The following is a 21,191-nucleotide window of genomic DNA, read 5'->3' on the forward strand; positions in this document are numbered from 1 at the left end:
GCTTGTCGCAGGCTGGACGTCGAGTATCCTGAAAATCTGGGAGGTAGGATGGGGATCGAGATGTGGCTGATCGGTGGGGGGAGGTGGGGCGTAGGAGGGGCCAGAAAGAGGGTGGGAAGAGGCTCCGGCTGCAGGGGGAGGATAGTGATACCTCGATGATGATGGTGGGGGGTGGTGATGCGGTGGGGGATGGGGAGGGCGCTGAGGAGGAGGAAGAGGAGGGGGAGGAGGAGGAGGACGGGCAGTTTGATCTGGACTGGGATGAATTTTTGAGGAACCCAAGTGCTTTTGTTATGGAAGCGGGGCAGGTGGTGGCTCGGGAGGAGGGGGGTGGGGATGAGACGGAAGAGGATGTGGGGGATGGGGATATGGAGATGGCGGATGAGTATGATGACGAAGACCAGGATGAGGAAGAGGAGGAGGACGATATCACCTTTCTAATGGGCGGTCTGCAGGTTGGTCAGGCTCCGGATGGTTACCAGCAGGTCACTCAACAGATGGCCGAGGTGCAGGGCACCAACGGGCTTGACCTCGCCCAGTACGTGGTGGATGAAGATGTCGGCGAGGATGCTCGCACGAAGAAGTTGAGGGATTGGTTCCGGCCGTGGTAGATGAATTGGCTGGTTCAAAGTATTTCAATAGGTCAACTGGTATCTGAGGGCGTCAGGGAAAAGGATGTCCGTTTCCGTTTGGGCATTGGGGCGTAAGGTTGGTGGCTGACGGTTGGTTTTCGTTTGGGTGTTATTGGTTGGTAGACCACCGCCATCGGTTGTACTTTTCAATAATTAATCCGTAGGAGGAATCGCTGCACCATATCCCGGCGTTGAATCTGGTTCCTGCTTACGTACTTTCTGAATTCTGTTTGCCTTGTGACAGTTGTGTGACATCGGGTGAGTGGTACTGCTGAGACACGAGCTGAGAGGAAGTCGATAACGTAGCAAATCTCCCCCGTATGCAGCAGGATCGATCACAAGGTCAAATATAAGTGTTATTAAAACATATCGCCACCTCACCGTATTCGTGGGGCGTCCGCTCAATGATAGGCCGGCAGAAAGAAGGAAGTGACACACGCAGTGCTAGAGCGTCGAAGCGAGTCCAACACAACAACAATTTGGAGTCGCCATGCTCTTGCCCTCCCCGTATCAACCCACGTTCGGTACCCAGCACGATCTTCCTTGAGGAATGGATAGACACAACACAGTCTGTAGACGGGATCCTAGCTCAGGGATAGATTGGGGGAATCCTGATAGTAGGGGACCAAGGATATGTGACAGTCGACTCGGGCGTATAGAGACAAAATTGAAGAATAAAAAGTTGAAATAACTTTAAACACATCAACGTCAACGAGAAAAATAATGACCTCCCCCCCTTCCAGTCCGAAACCAACACCCCTTCGCCCCCTGATGTTCCGCTTTACTCCCGCTGACCGACCCCCCCTTCCAACACACTTTTTGTCCTCGAAAAGAAAAGACCTCAATCTGGAGCATACTAGTTGAAGATATGAGGAAACGGGAAAAGAAAAGGAAAAATAGAAAAGAGGACAAGATTAACACACAGAAATAGGGCAAAGGCATATAATCCCAGCCGCCGTTTACGAGCACCAAAGGCCGGATATAACCTCTTGTACACTCCCTCGCTATGCACGCCTCTCCCCCCCTTTTCCCACGCGCCCGCCCCGACCCTGAACCAGCCTAGCCCATGCCCGACTCAATTGAATCTGCCCATTGTTGCGAATTTCGAAGTTGACGAGAATTGGAAACAACCGTATGTGTGTATGAGTAACCTGGGCGATTGAGGATACCGCGAACACTTCCCAGATCCCCCTTTGTGACCCGTGCCGAAAAGAGAGAGCCAGTACAATGCGTTGTCGGCTCGAGAAAAACTCCGCCCTGAGGGGACCCTGTAAGAATGGCATGTTCTTTTTGTCTTTCCAGCCCTTTGTACTTTTTTTGATCCCGCCGTCCATCCGCCGCCGCCCCGCCGCCGCACAAACCCGTAAGTGACCGACCGCCAGTATCGCTCCCAAAAGCCCATTACCCGCACCCGCACCATGATGATGAAACAGATGAAACTTGCCGCAGTTATTGCCAAGGCCCACACGATCCTCTATCCCTCGTTCCCAAATTTGCTGAAAGAAGAAAAGCCACGCGTGAAAGAGCAGACGAAAGCTTTGGCAGCTTTTGAGCAAATGGATCGTTCCTACCATCCGGCGACGGACGAGGATGCTGCGGCCGGCGCTTATGCGGGCGACTTGCTCTGGGGTGCGCCGCTCGCGTTCTGGCGGGCATCCTGGTTGCTGACCGTAAGGCTGCCGATCCCGGTCGTTAGGAAACCGAACGGGTCGCTCTCGCCCTGCGAGTAGAAGTTGTTGTTTGGACCAGCAGATGCGGGGCCGTTGCCCGCGGACTGGAAGGCCGCCTCCGCCGCGCGGCTGTCAAAAGGTCCGGCGGAGTGGGAGCCCGGAGCAGGGCCGAAGTGGGTGTTGAGAGGAGGGTAAGGCGCAGCACCGCCGCCCAAACCGGATGGCAGAGCGTAGGTGCTCGGGGGGCCACCAAAGTGCTGACCATATCCAGCACCAGAGTTAAAGCTACCGGCACCAGAACCGAAGGGGCCAGGGCCAGGGCCGGGCCCGGGCCCGGGTCCAGCGCCGGGGTTACCGCCCATTGAGCCTTGTCCCATACCGTACGACGAAGGAGCGTCCATTGGGGAGGGGTAGCCCGAGTCGGCAACCACAGCAGCGCCAGCACGGCTGGCTCCACAACGGAGGCAGCAAACATTCTTTGCGAAGTTGTGGTAACCGCAAACCTCGTTACCACACTTCCAGTCACCGGCGCGGAAGGGGACAACGCCAGAGCCGCCCATGCGTCCATGGCCACCACCACCGCCATGGCCGTGATGACCCATGTGAGGAGGAGGGGGCATCATGGCCGGGGGCGCATAACCATAACCATAGCCCATCTCGCCGGCGGGCCCCGGAGTGACAGCAGGGTACGAGCAACGGAAGCATGCGGTGCGGCGCTGGAAGTTGGAAAAGCCGCAAGACGGGCACGTCCAGTCGCCGGGGCGAGGCCGATTCTTGCTCGGCGGGAAGGGAGTGAGGATCTCGGCGGCGCGGTCCAGCACTCTACTGGATGACGGGGACACCTCAATCGCCTTTTCATTCAGGGCACGCCCATTCATGCACAGGCTTTCGGCAGCCTACATACAGTTAGTGGTCTGGCTGGCCGCTGGCGTTTGACACGCCCTAGGGAGGACGCAACGGGTCAATGGAGGTAAGGGAAGTCTAACCTCTTCGTGGGATGAAAAGACAGCGAAGCCGGTGCCGGTGGGCTTGTGCTGCTCCGGCGTGCGCAAAGTCCAGAACGCAATAGGACGACCACCGAACTGGGTGAACCAGCTCTCGAGCTCCGATTGGGTAGTGTCGTGGGGCAGACCGGACATGTGCAGAACCTTGCTGCGCTCCGAAAGGAAAGCGCGGACATCGGCACGGGCATCCATGGGCCTAGTAAGCACATCCGGGTGCTCATGCGGCGGCTGCGACTTCCGAATCAGACCACGGAGAACGCGGGCAAGGGTCACAGCCTCCTCCATAGCACGGCGAGGCGACGCCGGCGCCAGGGCCTGCAGGTGGAAGGGCAGGTTGTGCTTGATGGGGGCACTGGTTTGGACGGCCTCGACCTCCAGGGCGGCGCAGATATTAGTCAACAACGACGGCCCGAAGGGCAGTGACTCGGGGTGGTGCTGCTGCCACCGCTGGTATTCGGTACGGAGCTCAAAGGCCCGAGAATGTTGCAGATAAGGGGGAAGCACAACGGATTTATCCCGAGCCTCACGGGGAAGCTGCACCCGCAGGTCCCAGGCCTCCAGGGTGACGAAGACGAAGTCGAGGTTCTGCGAGGTCAGGTGTTCGGAGGCGAAGGCATCAAAGCGGTTAACGGCGTCTCGGAAGGTGCCGGCATTCCGAACATGTTCCCAGGTGAGGGTGGTCAAGCTCGCTGGCAGCAGAAATTGGTCAGCAACGAGAGGTCGGTGTAGGGTATAGGGTGTATAGCGCAGGCAAGGGAATTGGGTGTCGAGGAGGCCTCGGTTGTCACAGCGGCAGGTCAGGACTCACTGCAGAGGGGAGTGATGGGGGTGTTGACGGGCTTCACAAGGACGCTCTCGCGGTGAAGCTGATAACAAGAGCTGGTTAGAAACGGACAGGTTCTTTTGTTGAATTTTCAGGGGTTGGCTTGGCCCACCTCTTCCAGCGTGTTTGCGTCCAGCAGGATCCAGCCAAGCTCGATGACCTCGGCCGAGTCCTTAGTTACGTAGACGCCGTGTTCATCGCAGGTTGTAGCAACATGGACGACGACGTATCGGTCGACCTTGAAGGGGGGGTTCTGTTGAGTCGCCATGGCTGCGTGTTCGGAGCAGCGGTCGAGTTCGAGAGCCGAACTCGTTCGAGGGTCGAAAGGGAGATGATGCGGCTATCCGAAGATGCTGCCTGGCAATGGCAAAACGCGTGTTAGCCAAATCGAGTCCAAGATTTCAGGAGCGGTGTCGGCGGTAGCGCATACCTTTTGTCGCCCGGTGGACGTCCGCAACAAACAGCGGGTTTTCGGGAAAATGAAGCAGGAAAGGTCCACGGTTTACCGAGTCCACCCTGACAACCAACCTAGTAAGGGAATTGCGGAGCTGAGCACGGTCCGAGTCCTAGCTTCGTACCTGCGGCAGGAGCAGACTGTGCGGAACAACGAATAAAAATGCAGGGCTCCCACAACCACGCAGACCCAGATACGGTGCACGCGTCCTTGAAGAGGTGATCGATTGAAGCTCGCGCCCCTTTCTCGAGCACTAGGAAAGGGTGGAGACAGGAGGAAGATGAGAGAGTGGTGTGGAGGGCGGAGGGCGGAAAGGGGAAACCGAAGGTGAGGAGACGCGCAAGAGGGAAAAAATGGTAGGCAAGTTTCCAGTTGAGGTGGACTGCTTCAACTGCCCACTCCAGTGGTCGCTGGACCGCGGCCACATCTCCATCCCGAACAATTGGTCTTACTGACCCGAGAAAAGAGGACTCCGTACCGCTGAGAATTGGCCCTAGCAGCGCTGCAAAACTGGTTTTCGCTGGGCGCCTTATTTTACTGTTTTCAACCCAACTAAATCTCCAAGGTCGCGGCGGTATTTTTTTTTTATTACTGCAGACTTCCACTGGGCATGTCATTGCTGCGCCGTCTCCCGTTGCGGCCGGTGGGTGCCGGAGCATAAGCGCAGTATGTGGCCCGTGCCATGCGCCTTTGGAGCCCCCAAGAATGATTATGACTGCAGATGCAGCTGCGAACAGCAAACCGGCTCCTAGCCGCGAAGGATAGGTACGGTGTCTGCTCAGCTGGAACTTTGATTACCAATGGAAGTCATTATTGACCACGTCCTTTGCCGAGCACGCCGAGGCATTCTCTCACTCAATACCATTCGATATCTGGTATCCGTATCAGGGGCTTTCCACTTCATGTTCCACCTTTTTCTGACGTCCTTGTCATCCATTGGCTGCCCGAACTTAACCGTCAAATGGACCAAATCCATTCCCATTCCATCTTGCACAATGAAGCCCATCACTGACTCTCGTCCCAGCCATCGCTTATTGCCCAACACTAATCAGCCTGTCGGATAACCGGGTGCCTATTGGCAATTATGTACATGTCGAGAGTCTCCTCTATAACTACATGCATCGGTCAAGAAATCAGTCGAAAATGGCACGCTCGTTGAACAGCCGCTGTTTCGGAACTTGCCAAGCGAGAGGTAACTATCGAAAATGATCATAATCCATGCTCTCATGTCAATATGTCAATATGGTTGCAACACCGTTGGCGGCCCCTTTTATCGGGGCGAGGCATCCTTCCGGGCCTTTCCCTCGGCGTGGGGCGCGCATCCCGGCGCCGGAAGTGCTTCCGAGAGAACTGCGACCCTTGGGATTGGAATATGGTGTGGGGCGCAGGCATGGCTGCCAGGACATGGTGGCTTACTAGAGGTATTCAACTACTTTGTACACATAAATACGTCCGAAATATGCGTGATATCAATGTATAAAAACCCCTGACGAATGAAGCATAGTACTATTTTGCTCATTTTAAGCGTGATGAGATTCCACGGTTGATCTTTCGAGTTGTTGTTCAATGTTTTTAACCATCGTGGATCTTGCCAACGAGCCCCAATCATAGGTTTTCATACCAAAATACGAGTAGAGTGAGCATCATTCTTCTTTGTCCGTTTACTTTCACAAAAGCGCGCTAGCAACGAGGCAGTATGCCTAGGTAGATATACATAGGACGAGATAAGACCTAAAACTTGAGGTGCTGGATGAAATGTGATAGTGCTCCTGGGGTGTAGCTGGTCCGTGCACCAACTACGTCATCGCACTTGCCGTTCATGAAGATGACGATGACCTAAGATTCAAAGATGAACATTCAGGCAGGGACAACTTCAAGTGAGTTAGGAAAAGCAATCACTAGGGATTTTTACTTTTTCAACATAAACACACAAAAATGGCCGTCAGAAACCGAAATGACAAGATGGACGGTGCCGCAGGAATCTTGGTGGCACTCCTTAGCCTCCTCTGTTAGTCTTGAGACCCCTGGTCGCCTCTCATCATGCAGCACACCCGAACCAAACTGACGGGCCACAGTCCCTCCATTTTCAGTCTTCCTCTTAGCCGGTTGCGGCCCAGACCTGCTGATAAATATAGTCCTTACTATTTGGATGTATGTGTCTCACTCTTGTCAAGGAGCCAAAGAGTTGTTCAAGCTAACCACGCGGGCTCGACACTCGTAGTTGGTTTCCCGGAGTTATCCATGCGTTATACCTCCTTGCCGTCTACTACGACCGCCGGGACAAGCACAAATTTGGTGTCAGGCCCGTAAAGCGGATGCCCTTTATATTCAGCGACAAGGTGCAGTCTGGCGGTGCCACCCCGATTTGGAGGAGATGATGGGTTGGACAGTTGGCTTGTCGTGGTGAGGGGCTACTGGATGTGATGAGGGGTTCATGTGATAGGAAAATGATTGGTGTCACGAAAACATTAAGGTATACACAACTGAGTCGAAGGATAAACAACCCCCCAAGTACCTATCCTAGTCAGATGGTTCGGTTGTGATGAGGTATGGAATAGGTGCATCAACTCAAAATCCAGCTGGATGGCATGAGAGCCGCTTTTCCCCGAGTATGCAGGGATCAGAGCTTGAGGATGTGGCGCTTGTTTCAAATTTAGAGTGTGTGTGGGTTGTGAAGCAGGAAGACCGGTACACAGAAGAGATCTCCTCAGTTCCCGGCTCGTCCAGGGAAGAAGTGAGGTTGGTTCTGGAAGAAGTTAAAATGATAAATGCCCAGGCTTGCCAGGTCCAGCACTTGGCGGGGAAGCAAGCTGTGGTGGGCCATTTTGGCCCCGCCTCCAGACCCCTGCTCGTTCACTGCAAGTGGCCTGCCACCAGGCCTCTGAACGACAGCCACGCCTGCCTGCAGAACGCGAAGCTGCTCTCAGCCAATGGCGGCGGGCCCAAACTCTGTGCTCTCTCTGATCTACCAACCAGTCACGATGGCCTGGAAGGACGTGACGGAATAGACACAGCAGAACCGGAGCGGAGATTGTGCACCCGCCAATCTGACGATTGCAGTGCGCATGCGAGCGACATTATTCTTTAGCGATCGAATCGAATCATCAAATCACCAATCGAGGAATTCGAGCTGTGTAGACGAGAGGGAACACAGGGCGGCCCGAGGGTAGGAAATGCTTCGGAGTTTGAGACGAACGGCGCACCAAAACCCGCAACGCAAACACATTCTGAATCTGGGAACTGCGGGACGCGAGACGCAGGACGCAGGACGCAGGCACAATTAGTGGAACCGACTTGGTGGTCCATAACCAGACAACCACGTCAACGCCCCCCAACATCAAACGCCGCCCGGCTCGATACGCACAACACCCTGGACAGCCAGGAACTGACATGCCGCCCACGCCTGGCTGATCCCGCTCCTATTGCTGCCGGTGCCGGTGCCGCTACTGCTGCTGCTGCTCTTGCTGCTGCTGCTTCTACTGCCGTTCTCGTACCGTCCGTCTCCGCGAACACGTCGTCCCCATCCATTGACCCACTGCATTGACCCCTCAACGGGGCCCCTTGACGCTTCTGCCCGTCGTCCGGGTCTCACGGGTCGTCACTATTGCCCGCTCGAACCGCGTGTTGCTGGGCCCTCCTGTTGCTGGGCCCTCCTGTTGCTGGGCCCTCCTGTTGCTGGTTCCTCCTCCTCCTCTTCCTCCGATTGCTACCACGACACGTCTGCATGGTGCGACCCCTACCCGTGCTGCTTGTCTATGCTGCATCGGCCTCGCCCGCTTGCCATGTATATATCCAATAAGCCACCCGCCCCTCGCCCGATGGCCTCCGAGTCTGCAGATGTCGATGCTGCGGACGCTGCCAACGCAGAGCTGGCCTCTTCATGCCGCCGCAGGGACCAAGACGACTGCTCGCCACCCCCTGGTCCCACTCTTCATACCCATGGGCCCTCCCCTTCTTCGTCCTCCAACCCTCCGTCCTCCTCGACCGGGCCACTTCCTGAAGACTCGTCTAAGCTGAGACGGACTTCCTTCCCTGTCTCGTTCCCGCCCATCTTCTTCCAGCGAAGCAAGGTTCCGTCGGCATCACTCGCCGCATCCACTGCTGAGGGCAGGCCCATTCCGCTCACGGATCCCGCCAACACTAACCACACATCCGCCTTGCAGAAGCTGAACAGCAAGTACCCGTCGGCAGGACGGCGCCACTGCTACACCCCCGAAGCGTCTGTTGCCCGGAGCAGCACTTACTCACAGCCCGTTCTCGTGCGTACTTACAGCGGACCCTCGCCGTCCCAAGGCTCTCGTAGCACCAAGTCACCGCAACACAGACCCTCGAGCAGCAGCCGAGGAGCCTCCAGACGCGTCCCTTTACCGTCAGCTTCAACACCGGGCAGCGGCGGGCCAGGCCGACCCATCCAGCCCACGCTAAGCGACGTTGGCGTCGGTACTACCAGCAGTTCTGGTTCCGGCACACACGAACTCAACATAGGGACCTACGAAAGCAATGCTCAAGGAGTGAACATGTCACGACCCTACAAAGCCAAGAAGGCCGCCAACAACATCACGACGGCGACCACCACCACCAGCAAGCTACCCTTGCCATGGCCATGGCCGCTCTCCTCACGCCAGGAGCCCGAGGAACCGAAACTGCCCCCATTGGAAGCCTTTTCGTTCAAAAGCTTCATGGCTGATCTAGAGACCCGCGGAAGCGACAGCAACATCGGGGCGGACTTGGATCGTATAGCCGAGATCTGCGCTCGCTCACGGTACTCCCTAAGCAACCAGTACGAGGTCCATGTGGCGCCCCACGGTTCTGGTGCTTCGTTCACGCCAGGCGCACCTCCCTCTTCTGTCCCACGGAGTCGAAAAGGTCACGGCCACAGCCGCGTCCCAAGCCATGGTCATGGCATTGCCGGCCCGACGCTACAAGCCATCACGTCGGACGACGAGAATATCGCCCGATCCTCCAATTCTAGGAGGAGGAGCGGAGCTGCCAAGCGGCGGAGTGCCGCCTACGGTACCCTGGAAACTATCATGTCCTCAAGCCGGTCATCCGAGGAGGACAAGTCCAAGAAAAAGTCCGCGGCCGAGCTAGTCGGCGAGGTGCGAGGGAGAGCAGCCAGGAAAGCGTGGGATAACCCAAGCGCATCAGGATCATCAGCAGCCATGCCTACCGGAAACAGTGGTAGTGCCGCGGATACCCCTCCAGGACACCCACTGCAACAACAGCAGGACCCAGACCCAGCCTCCACCACCGCCGACGCCACCACCATCAACAAGCTAGCCCGCAAAAAGTCCGCCTCCTTCGCCACCGCCATCATGGACACCCGCAACGGCCGCAGCGCCGCAGCGAAAAAGGCCGGTTCCTCCTCCTCGTCCGATCAACAAAGCAAAAACAAGAAAACACGGAAAAAGAAAGAGGACGAGGAGACGGGCGCTAAACCCGCCTCGGCCCTGCTCAGTGAACCGGCCCAGCCCCAGACATCGGGGAGCCACCTAGGCGTGAGGACTTCTCGCAGCGGCGGCGATCGTCGGACGTCCGTGTCTAGCACGGGAGAGCGGGGCGGCCGCGCGGTAGACCTGGAGGCTACGGGGGGGGGTTGCCGCATCTTCATTACCAACAGCAGTTTCCGGCTGTTGTTACCGCCGCTGCTTCTGGGGGTGGGGGTGGTGGTGGGCGCGGGGGCTACTCGTCGTGGGGCGCATGGATCCCCTGGCGGGCGGGGCAGGCGCAGCAGGGGTCGGGGGGTGGTGGTGCTGCGGTGGGAAGCCATGCTGAAGGGAGTTTGAGGCAGTTGTTGAGGAATGGTGGGGATGGGCTGGCGGAGAGGGGGGTGAGTAGGGTGTGAGGTGGAGGTAGTTGGCTGTTGGCTTGCGTGCCATACCATGAGTGGTCACAACTGGTGCGCCTGGGGCGGGCCGAGGACTAACTTTGATGACCAGGTTTATGAGGGATGGCTTTTATGAAGGAAATGGGTTGGGAGGGGGGTAAGGATACTCGGCAGGTGCCGAAGGCGAATAACTAGAGTGGACGAACAGAACACCGGAGTAGCTGGGGCGGGATACCTAGTATGATCATCTCAGCTATGGGATCTGATACGCGATACCTATGGGGGACAGTCACCCCCTATGTCCCAAGAATGGCGGTTATCATGCACTCGGGCAGTGGGAAGACCGACTTTTGGCTGAGCCGGATTAGATTGACGGTTGTGGAACAGCCAAATCAGAAGTTGTGACTTGTATTTTAAACGTAGTACAATTGTATGACTTTGTCGTCCTCGGTTGGTGTCCCTGTGTTCCAGGACAAGATGCCGAGGAGGTTGGCCGAGATCTCGGCCCGCTCTGAACCGTCTGCCTTGTTTGCTCCCTCTTACACCCATGTACTGGACCACGTTGCCTTGACCTTGACGAACCAACGGCGCAACCGCATCAATGATGGCCGAACCATTGAGCAACTACAAAACCACGCTTGCAGCCATTACCCAACCGGGCCAGTGATCGTGATCGGGCTGCAACGTTTCTACTCAAGCGATTGCCTCGTGATGCCAACACACCCAGGCTGAAGATCCGAGCATATCTACGCATCATCTATATGTAATCTGCCTATTTAAGAAAGCCCTTTGCTACGTAGGTTGCTTCTAGACTCACCCGGGAGCAAACTGTCCGCGATGGTGTCAATCTGCGAAGCATCCGACAGAAGCGTCATTACCAATGTCACAAAGAGAGATGCCGGGAAGTGCTGCATCACGGCCCGGGGCATGCCGAGCTCATTCTGTGATCTTTTGGTTGTCATGCTCATCCAGCCAAGGATGAAACTTGTCGCTGCAGGTATCCATATTGTAACCATCATAGGTATCACACGACCAGCCTGTTAACATTATCCGAGGTGCTGATGACTGACTGTTACCCCTATCCTAAAGCCCCGCCGCGGAGCGCTTGGGACCTTCCTCATACCGGAGTTGAGTGATTGGCTGCTCTCTGATACCGAAGAGGAGTTATACAATCGTGTTAGGAATCGTCAGCTCCTTCGTAAATCTGCTGCTGATAGAATTCAACCCTTTTTTTTCGTCGAGAAACTCTCGACTTTTAACCAGTCTAGTTGAAAAAGCAAAAGCTCACCGGCTGGCCCCCTTCGCGGTCGAAGAAAGGTAGCCGGCTACGAAACCCCTAGGGGGTTTACTTCGTGCCCAGTTGCAGCCCGGTGATGCCCCGTCGGGCCGATGCGGGCTGCGTATTTATTTCTGAAGTGGAGGACTCTATCGGCGGCCCGATACCTCCCAGAGGGACCCACGGTAGCATCATGATTCGAACCAAGAGCCTCCCCTTACGGCCGGGATATTGAGGACGGTGAACTAGCTGGCCCGGGGGCCGAGGGCCACCGCCTAACCGCTGAGCTACCCAGCTAGGTGGTGGTCCTCGTTGGAAGCTAGCGGCGCAAACCTTCCTTATATTGTACGGGCAGCTTCGTTTTGTGATTTGGATGTTTGGCCACTGTGCTTTGTAGGGATTTTCAAGATGCTCACAACGAAAATCTCCCATTGTTTGAAAACAATAGAACTCGGCGGTCGGCCCTTGTATTCAAACAAAACAACCTAAAGCATCAAGAGTTAAATCACAGTCTTGGTAGCAACGTCATCAATGCGATCAAATCAACATTTCTGAACTGCGAGGAAACGCGCTTCGAGCTACAATATACACTTTTCCGAGCTGATTTTGGGATGATGACTCAACACGCCCCGAGCGTGGTTAGTATAGCCCCGGGCACGTTCAATGTTATTAGAGTTTGTCGAAAAGAGAAGTATAGGTTCAGAGGTAGGAAGCTGCCCATACATAACATTCATTGTAAAAGATGTAGAGCAGCGGAGATTTTGAGCCACTTTCTAGTTCATACCAGAATACCACAGACAGCTCGGCAAGGTGGGCTAACACGACTCAGTCTCTGTGGTCGCTAGCTAATCATGAATACCGCGTGGCCTTAGGCGATACTTGTATATATTAAATGTTTTGCTAGGTAGATGCGAGGCTGACTAGGTACCCATTACCGTGTCTTGGCCCCCTCCGGGCGGTAGGGAAATCACTCGACTCCAGTTACGATCGAACCATAACTTGGATTTATTCCCCCAGTTTTTATTCAGAGCTGCCCTTGGCTTGGTACGCTAGAGTGTGCAAGACAAGCAGCCATGAGATTACCCAGTCCCGATTGGCCTGTCGCTATGCCTGCCCATCGCCCATGCTTGTAAAAAAGGACCACGACCTATGGTCGATAACAGAGAGTGGTCGTACATAAATAATCCTTTCATCACGTCACCGCCCTTTCTTCGCGTAAGAAAGCCTACCCAGCCTTCTGCCCCTTCCCGTTAGCATCGATATGCGGGCGCTTAGCCTCCCGTGGGGCATCACCGCCTTCGTTTGGTCGCTTCCGCTCCCTGTCACGGGTGCTGCCGCTTTCGGGCGCCTCCTCTTTCGCCCCGGACTGCTGCTGTGCGGCACGTGCGCGCTCCTTTTCCTTCTTTTCCTTCTCGCGCCGGAGTGCTTTTGACTCGAGCTCATGCCACTCGCCGCCGATGTCTTTGAGTCTGTAGTCGCGTACGTTAGCACTAGGTGTGAAGTCCTTGGGGAATGAGGGTGGCTTACTCAATCGCCTGCCGCGCGGCGGGCTCCTCCGAAACGAAGTACGGGTGCTTCAGAACCTCGGCGGCGGTAGGTCGTTTATCCGGGTCATAACAGAACATGGACGTGAGGAGATCAAAGGCGGCTGGGGTCAGCTGGTCCTTGTACTTTTCCGCAAAGACGTTTGGTTTACGGTAGGTGGGCCGGAGGAGCGCGAACCAGGGCATCTCGACCAGGTTCGGCCAGTCTTTCCTGTTGGGAGTTCCAAGCACCGCGTGGATCTTCTCCAGTTGGTTGATCTCGCTCCCGTCGCCTGGGAAGATGGCTCGCTTGGTGAAGATCTCCACGAGGACGCATGCGGCGCTCCAGATATCCACTGCCGGGCCGTACTGCGTTTCACCCAGCAACAGCTCTGGCGACCGATACCAGATGGTTATGACTCGGTTGGTGTAGTCTAACTGGTGGTGTTTGGCATAAAAGCGGGCCAAGCCGAAGTCAGCAAGCTTGAGGATACCCTCGTTACTGACGAGGATGTTGGCAGCTTTGATGTCGCGGTGCAAGACGCCCCTCGTGTGGAGATAGTCTAGTCCTTCAAAAAGTTGCCGGGCCAGGTGCTTTTTATGTCCCGGCTCCAGGGTGTACGTCGGGTGGTTGAGGAGGCCCGTCAAGTCGTGCGACAAGTACTCAAACACCATGAAGCAGTCGTTGGATTCGACCATGACCTCTTGGAGTTGGACGATGTTCTTATGGCCGAGCGAGCGGAGCAATTTGATCTCTCGAACGGCCGTTACTGGGAAGCCGTCTCTCTCACCCTCCATCCGAATCTTCTTGAGAGCTACCAACTTCTTGGTGTAGACGTTCAGCCCCTTGAAGACCTTGCCATACGTGCCTGAGCCCACGACGGATTCGTTGCCCGGTTTTCTGAAGAAGACGGATTTGGATGCCGCCAAGTCAGCCGGAAGGGTAGGCTTCTCTTTGCGACGCTTCACAATCTTCTTCACTTTCCGTGTCCGCGGCGTCGGGTCGGGCTGTCTCGCTGGTTCGGTCGCTCTGCGGTCGCTGGGGCCGGTGGGGACACCGGGACGGGGTCGTGCCGACGCTGGCTCGGTCGGAGCGTTCTTAGGGAAACCACGGTCTCGGTCACGCTCCCGGTCCCTCTCCGGTCTCGTGGGTGGCGCTTTTTGGGCTGCGGGCTTGGTCGGGGGATCGCGCGACGCTGGGGCAGCATTGAATTTCGACGATATCTCGGGTCTCGGCGCCGCCACTGCTGGTTTTGCCGCGTTTTTCATGCTAAAACTAAACTTATTAGGTGTCGTGGATTGCGGCCCGGTGGGGGGCGCTCGGCCGAGAGCTGGTGTCTTGTCTTCTTTTGACTCCCCTTCCTTGCTGGTATCCTCCACTTGTAGGTCTTTGGAGGGCCTAAAGGGGTTGTCACTGTTTGCCGCTGAGGCATTGCCCTTCTCCACTGGAGCCTCCGTATGGTTGACGGGAGACCGATGTGTAGTGGCATGGGAGGGATCTGAACCCTCGGCTGGGTCGGGCTGGCCACGACCATCGTTGCCTTGGGGATGCCATTGTGTACTTTTAAAGCCGCCTCGGAGGCCCCCACGAGCGGAGAACTGACTGCCACGAAACGACCCGCCTCTGTGGCTTCCGCGGTAGGGCCCCGAGGGGTATTGGGCGGCGGGCCCCGTCGGCGCATAAGGAGGAGATTGTGCCTGGCCTGAGTGGTAATGTCCTTGGGGACCCGTGGGAGGCCCGTAATTGTTGTGGGGATATGTTGGTGAAAATTGACCCCTGTATCTTGTTAATCAATGAAAGTTCACACAGAAGACGCACGCGGTGAGGCTGAACTTACCCTTGAGGGGAAAACTGCGGTTGGTTGTTCCAGCCCCGCCCGTTGCCACCGTAAGGCGACTGGGCCGTTGGGGAGCCGTGGAATGACGAAACGGGGGTTCCATGGCCCGATGACTGACCATAGCTGCGGGCATCATATTGGCCCTTCGGATAGCCGCCTTGAGGGTTAAACCCTCCACGGTAGCCACCTCGAGCACCCATATTCACCTCGATGCTGTTGGCACCGGAAGTAGGGTCAAAACTCTTGGACGAGCGCGACGGCTCACGGCTGTCCCTTCCCCTCTTGGTCGACTGAGGGCGGCGGTTCTCACGGGGTGATTCGGACGGAGCCGGTCCGCGTATAGCGTGGGATTGGCCCTGGTCCGCACTTCCTCTGCGGCGTGACCCCGTGTCGGACAAAGGCGGTGGCCGAGTGTCCGCTGGGCCGGTTTTGCGGGGGTTGCGGCGGCGTGATCTTGATCGATTTCTGGGGTCAGGGTGAGGTGATTGGTGCCGATGCCTAGGAGACCTCGTCCTATTGCGGGATTCCCCCTCGGGACGCTGTCGGAAGGGCCGGCTGTTACGAGGCGACCGAGATCTATGACGGCGCGGAGGACTTGGAGATCTAGACCGGCCGGACCGCCTGCTAGGTTTTGGAGCCTGGTCGCGAGATTCGGGAGAACGCGGCCGGCGTGGGTGGGGGGACAAGCCTCGGTTGACGTTGGCTTGCTGATTTTTCGGCGGTGGTACGCCCCTCTCTGGACCTGCTTGATTGATACTATCTTGCCGGACCTTCTTCGGTTGCGACGCACGATCGAACGACGGGCTGGGGCTGCGTCGGCGCTTACTTGGGACGGGCGACCGCGATGCACGGCGTCGGATGCGGTCGTCTGGACGCCCTTGGACTTCCTTCCTCGGCCCGGGCGACCTGTGGTCTGGGGGACGGCGATCCGGTGAAGCGCGAGGCTCGCGGCGGCGAGTAGGTTCGGGTGAACGGCCGCGGCGGCCGCGTGGCGAACGATGGGATGGCTCGAACGAGTGATCACTACGGCGGTTGGGACTGCGGGCCTGGTCGCGACGCCGGCGTTGGGTATCCTGCTGCGGCGGCTCGACCGACCGGCCTCGTGAACGCTGCGGTAGAGGAATAGGCCCGGAGGGATGATGCTTCCGGGCTCGGTCTCGCTCCCTGGTAGAGTCTGACGTCCGGTTCACGGCAACAGCGGCGGGCGAGATGGATCTTCGTGAAGTAGTCATGCCGAGGTCATTCCCGTCCTGACGGCGGTGTTGGTTATCCCGGTGGCTATTACTGCCATTTGGTGATGCAGCGTTGTCTCGGCGCTGATGGTGTGCAAAGCGGTCGTCCACAGGTGCGAGATTCGACATTTGAGTTTTAGTTGGTCGGGGCGGCGAATGACAGGGGTTGCCGTTCGCGGGTTGGCCGCTGTGGGAACGCTGGACGCGTGCTGACGAGCCTGGGCCAAACCGCCTGTTGCGGGCCTGCGGAGGGGCGGGGCAACCAGCCGGCTGCAACATGAAATGCCTGCCCATCTTGGCGAGAGGTCCCGGGCCAGTATGCATCATGGACAATCGACCTTCGAAAAGATCCAGCTCAATCGCGCCAAAAAGCAGCAAGCCCAAGATAAGTAACACGCGCGGGATCCTAACGGCAGGAAAGGGCGGCATGCAGGTTAGAAATACACCAAATGGGCTCGTCGCAGGGTGTGAGTGCCCGGGTCTCTTTTCGTCGCTCGCAGGGCTGTTGCGATGGGACCGATGCGAGGAGGACTTTTGACAGCAGGCCGTGGTCAATGGGTAGGCAGGTCGCTCCACGGCAAAGCTCGACCACCGAATATGCTCGAAGTCGTCAAACCCTTTCACCCCGCCTGTCGTAGGTAGGTTCTGATGGCAAACCGATTGTCGATCCGAGTGCTGCTCGACTGCCCGATGCTGAGGATGCAGAGGTGCGAAACCCCCACCACACAACCCAACAGTCTGCAAAATGAACAACAGCCTGTTCAGTCATGTCGAACGGGGCAGTCCGTTATCAGATCAGAGCCGCTAGCCGACCCGGTCATTGTTGTGCAGCCCCGGGCATCCGCTGCTGCCCAAAACCTGCTGAGCATTTGCTTGCCTTGAGCTTCGACAGCCCCAGGACAACCAAACCGTCCCAAATGGCCCCCATCAAAGGAGCAGAATGCCGCGAGCAGCTCATCCATCCAAGTCGGCTCCTCCGACCATCCCGCCCACGATCTAGCCAGCCACAAGCCAAAGGTCGAACCGACCAAAGGCTTGCAAACACTTGATCACCAAGCAGAGACCACTATATACGGCAAGATATGCTTTACGAGTGCAGCCCAAAGAAAAGAAACCCAACCCACCTGGCATAGCAACGCCAGTCCTGTCCGGGTACCGCGGGAACCGGGTCAGGTTCCCAGGATCCTGTTAGGTAATGCGGTTGGCCGCTGTCTGGCCATTTCCCACACTTCATCACACTTCCTGATACGAAGATAACCAAGGCAGTTTCCCATATGCATGACCTTGGGTGCCCTCGGGAATTTGTTGTTGAGTCCCGGACAGGAGTTCCAGTCATCTGGGGTTGGAAACCGCATCGAGCGCCGGTGCTGTAGGCCGCGCTGTTTCCAAGCCCCCTCCCGAACGCCGGTATCCAAGAGCAGCGAGGGCCGCCATGCAGAGACACACAAGGCTTTGGATGAAATCGGCGTCCCTCCCCGCAGGTATAGGATGTCGGGATATGATGTGTGGGTACCAAGGAAAAGACCGAGCCTTTTGTCCAACGCTATTGTGTTGCATTCCGAAAGCGCAGCGACCAACTCCCATCCATTCCTATGTCGCATCTGTGCGGCGAACCAAGGCGGTATGTGTGGGAACCGAGGATTGTGACGAGATATCTCATATGGCGAACATCGATGGCGCTGGGCAGTTGGCGATTCGACGGATTCTCCGGTTCAGCGAGTGGGTGGCCAACAAAGTTGTTGCCATGTTGTGAATTAACCAACTGCTCATTACCAAGAAAGTCAAAGCCGCCTTCATATCAGCTTTCATCTCAGCCTTGGGTTTTCATCGCGCTAATCTGATGTTGTTCCAGAGGGGAACGACGCCGACCGCTGACTGCTTTGCAGGCGAGCCCCGCAGGTGGCAGCTCAAACGGCGCACCCATTGCCGACAAAAAAAAAAACTCAAACAGAAGAGCAGCGAGAACATGTGCAATAATGGCACTCTTGGAGGTCGTTGAGTTAGGTGGGGCATTTACCATCGCTAAATGTACAACAAAGTACACATGTTCGACGGGAAATCATGATGCTGCCATGGGGAGATGAGTGGAGGTGAGTTGGCGTGAACCGACCCGACCGAAAGTTAAGATTCGGTAAGCCATGCACGGACCAGGCCATGATCACCTGACTTGGCTGTACCCGCTCGCAACTCCAACGCCGCTTGGATTTGCCGGCAGAACAATGGAAGTATTGAATATTGATGTCGTATCATTCACAGTGTCCTTTCGTTTGTCCAATTCGACCTTCGAGTTCTTGTATTTCTCCCCAATGACATCTGAGCTCATTCGTCATCTAGTTCTTGGTTTTCGCTGCCTTTATTATTGTCATGCACTTCACCTCCGACCGTCATGATTATGTGGTTCATCGACATTGCCTCTCATGGCATGTTTAATAGTCTTTGAGTTCCCAACATTTACAATTACCCCGAGGCAACCTACCATCTGATTAGGCCTCGGTTAGCTATATTATATACCGGGTTATCTCATCCATCAAGTGGCTACCGTCCTAGTCAATCCCAGACTGACACTGACCGCGAGCGTCACTTCGACCCTTTACCAGCGGCGATACGCTTTAGGCTTTATCAAACCACCCCAATATCGCTCGCGATGAATTTCGCAAGGGCAAGTTGATTCTCGCTGATGTTGGATCGCCCATTCTGCCCATTCTGCCCATTCTGCCCATCGCCCCTTGCTAGACGATTAGTTCTCTGGCCATACTCGACCGGCTCCTCGGCATCCGAGTCAAACATGGGGTGGTCCCCTTCGGCGTCAGGCTCCCTGTTTCCATCGATCAGCAACCGGGTTATGCTGTGGAGCTGCAGCAGATTGCTCAACGGAACCGCTAGTGTTCGGGCTATCTCCCGGTTAGTGAAATCCAATTGAACGAGTGTGTCAATCAACAAGCCCCCCGCCAGGGAGGTGGCAACCGACAACTCGATGAATGGTTTTGGGTCAATGGCATCTGCCGGAGCCCTCAAAGTGTCCAAGACTAAGGTCTTCAAAGTCTTTGGGCTAGCGCTTCTCGGCCTGCCCCTGCTGCTGCCACCGTTATTGTTGTATCTACCAGCCTTGCTGATACCCCTGCTGTTATTCCAACCGTTGTTTCTGTCACCATTCCGGTGGCGGCTACTGTTGTCGTCCCAGTTTCGGTTACCGTTCCCATTGCCGTTCCCACTGCGGTTGCTGCGATTTCCGTTACCATGGCCGTTGCCGTTGCCGTTGCCGTTACGGTTGTTGTTGTTATTATGGTTGCCACGTCCGCGGCCTCTACCTTGGTTTGCCATGGCTGTTGAATCAAGTAAAGTGTTCGAAACTAATGAGATTCGTCAAATAAGTTTTACTTGTACAATTGTCTTGTTCTACGTTAGTCCAAAGAGCCCACGCCGGCGGCAGCGGGCAATCTTAAATATTCTTCTAGGTTTCTTTGTCTTTGTAACATGCGATATTCATAGCACCATAAAGATAAAATGTGTCTGCTAACTGAGGCAGCGGGAAAAGGACCCCGGGGCCGGCCGTGCCTTTGTTGGCCACAGATGTCTGGACAATTTCATTGTTTGTCGGATGTCACGCTCAAACATGACATTGTTATCTATTCTGAGTCTTCTCTGGACGGCTATGCCACCCTTGGGTCAAAAAGCCGGAACCGGGAGAAGAACACGGCCGAAGAAAAATATATTGGTAAAAAGAGATCGAGTGAATAAGTCGTGTAAAGGAGCCCGAAAAAAAAGCAGCCAGGTCAAAGACCTAGTAAACAAGCAAATACTTTCTCCAGATAGCCGGATAGTCTATATCCAACTCCTCACTTACACTTGGAGTTCCGAACTTTTTCCCCTAATGGTGTACATGTTTCAGTTTTGATGACAGACAGTCATGACAGTTCACGAAGATCAGTTGGATTAAAACAGGGCTGCAGTATTGGTGTTGGCGTGATGGTACGCTACTGTGAACGGTGATTGGCCTACTAACCAAGATATTGGCAAAGGAGACAGACATTTGCAAGTAGGGAATGATTTTCCTCGAAAGGGTAATGTGGTGTTGGACACTGCCATTATCCAACGGACTCATGATGAATGAGTCTTCTCCCGTCACCACGCGCTCACCATCAGCCAAGCCACCTAGAAGGTTTATACTTTGCCATCGTGGCTCGCCTTATACAGTATTGTTGAAGCAGCACGGTTATATAGGAAGCCGTGATGATAAGATATGTGTTAACCTAGCCCCACGTCTTGATGGACTCGCCAGTTCATGATGATCCTGTGGGACCCGAACGCGGGGCCCCGGCGACGAGCTGTAACCAATGTCGTCATCCATGGGGGTTGGTGGGCCCACCATTCTCGATCAGCGCGATCATGGGAAACAGTTTGTAATTTACAAACCGTATTGGTAAATTGGGTACCTGCGGCAGGAGAGCGGCTGTCAAAACGAACGCCCGACACTCTTCATGTCTTTCGAATAGGTACTTATAAATTTTCGTTTTATTCTTACTCGTCCAGGCAACTGAATTAACCGTGAAAACCCGCGAGATCCCGCTACTAGGTAAGTAAAGTAGTTACCTAGATGGCAGTTCACATGCGGCAAGGCCGATGGATGAGTGAGCAGGTGGCTGGTGGAATTTTGAAACATCCCAGAAAAGTTCAGTGGTGAAATACCTTACGAGGTTGCTCTTGTACCCATGTCGGCAGGCATGCAGCAGGGCAGTTTAGCGGCACCGAAAAGCTCCCCCTGTTGCCATCCATGCGCAAACTTGAGCTCCCATGCTACAACTCCCCACTTTGCCTCCGGCGTCGCTACCCTGCCCGCCAACCAACACGATCTGGGCCGTCAGCTCTCACCAACCCACCATCTGCGGCACACGCCTCCCCCTTCCGCCTCCCT

General features: G+C 55.9%; 6 protein-coding genes across 6 annotated transcripts in view; 3 read left to right on the forward strand and 3 right to left on the reverse strand.

Moving 5' to 3' along the window:
* CHGG_07744 (uncharacterized protein) overlaps positions 1–611 on the forward strand; it is a gene marked incomplete at both ends in the record, with an annotated part of 2,848 nt that extends 2,237 nt beyond the window's left edge. Inside the window, one exon of the mRNA XM_001225399.1 lies at positions 48–611. Coding sequence (XP_001225400.1) covers positions 48–611 — 564 coding nt within the window. The remainder of the gene's footprint in view (positions 1–47) is intronic.
* A 1,627-nt stretch (positions 612–2,238) lies between these two features.
* CHGG_07745 (uncharacterized protein) lies at positions 2,239–4,397 on the reverse strand (the record flags this gene model as incomplete). The annotated part of the gene is made up of 4 exons (XM_001225400.1): positions 2,239–3,198; positions 3,289–3,995; positions 4,115–4,172; positions 4,242–4,397. The coding sequence occupies 4 exons, from the start codon at positions 4,395–4,397 to the stop codon at positions 2,239–2,241; spliced, it is 1,881 nt and encodes a 626-aa protein (XP_001225401.1).
* Positions 4,398–6,518: 2,121 nt separating this feature from the next.
* On the forward strand, positions 6,519–6,961 carry CHGG_07746 (uncharacterized protein; the record flags this gene model as incomplete). Its single annotated transcript, XM_001225401.1, has 3 exons — positions 6,519–6,591; positions 6,719–6,734; positions 6,805–6,961. 3 exons carry the CDS (start codon positions 6,519–6,521, stop codon positions 6,959–6,961), a joined length of 246 nt encoding a protein of 81 aa, XP_001225402.1.
* Positions 6,962–8,401: 1,440 nt separating this feature from the next.
* CHGG_07747 (uncharacterized protein) lies at positions 8,402–10,369 on the forward strand (the record flags this gene model as incomplete). Its single annotated transcript, XM_001225402.1, has 1 exon — positions 8,402–10,369. The coding sequence occupies one exon, from the start codon at positions 8,402–8,404 to the stop codon at positions 10,367–10,369; it is 1,968 nt and encodes a 655-aa protein (XP_001225403.1).
* Positions 10,370–12,911: 2,542 nt separating this feature from the next.
* CHGG_07748 (uncharacterized protein) lies at positions 12,912–16,708 on the reverse strand (the record flags this gene model as incomplete). Its single annotated transcript, XM_001225403.1, has 3 exons — positions 12,912–13,155; positions 13,214–14,986; positions 15,048–16,708. 3 exons carry the CDS (start codon positions 16,706–16,708, stop codon positions 12,912–12,914), a joined length of 3,678 nt encoding a protein of 1,225 aa, XP_001225404.1.
* A 2,190-nt stretch (positions 16,709–18,898) lies between these two features.
* On the reverse strand, positions 18,899–20,381 carry CHGG_07749 (uncharacterized protein; the record flags this gene model as incomplete). Its single annotated transcript, XM_001225404.1, has 4 exons — positions 18,899–19,602; positions 19,754–19,853; positions 20,124–20,147; positions 20,283–20,381. 4 exons carry the CDS (start codon positions 20,379–20,381, stop codon positions 18,899–18,901), a joined length of 927 nt encoding a protein of 308 aa, XP_001225405.1.
* Positions 20,382–21,191: the final 810 nt, after the last annotated feature.

This window comes from Chaetomium globosum, genomic scaffold (genome assembly GCF_000143365.1).
Source record: "Chaetomium globosum CBS 148.51 scaffold_5 genomic scaffold, whole genome shotgun sequence".
NCBI classification, from domain to species: domain Eukaryota; kingdom Fungi; phylum Ascomycota; class Sordariomycetes; order Sordariales; family Chaetomiaceae; genus Chaetomium; species Chaetomium globosum.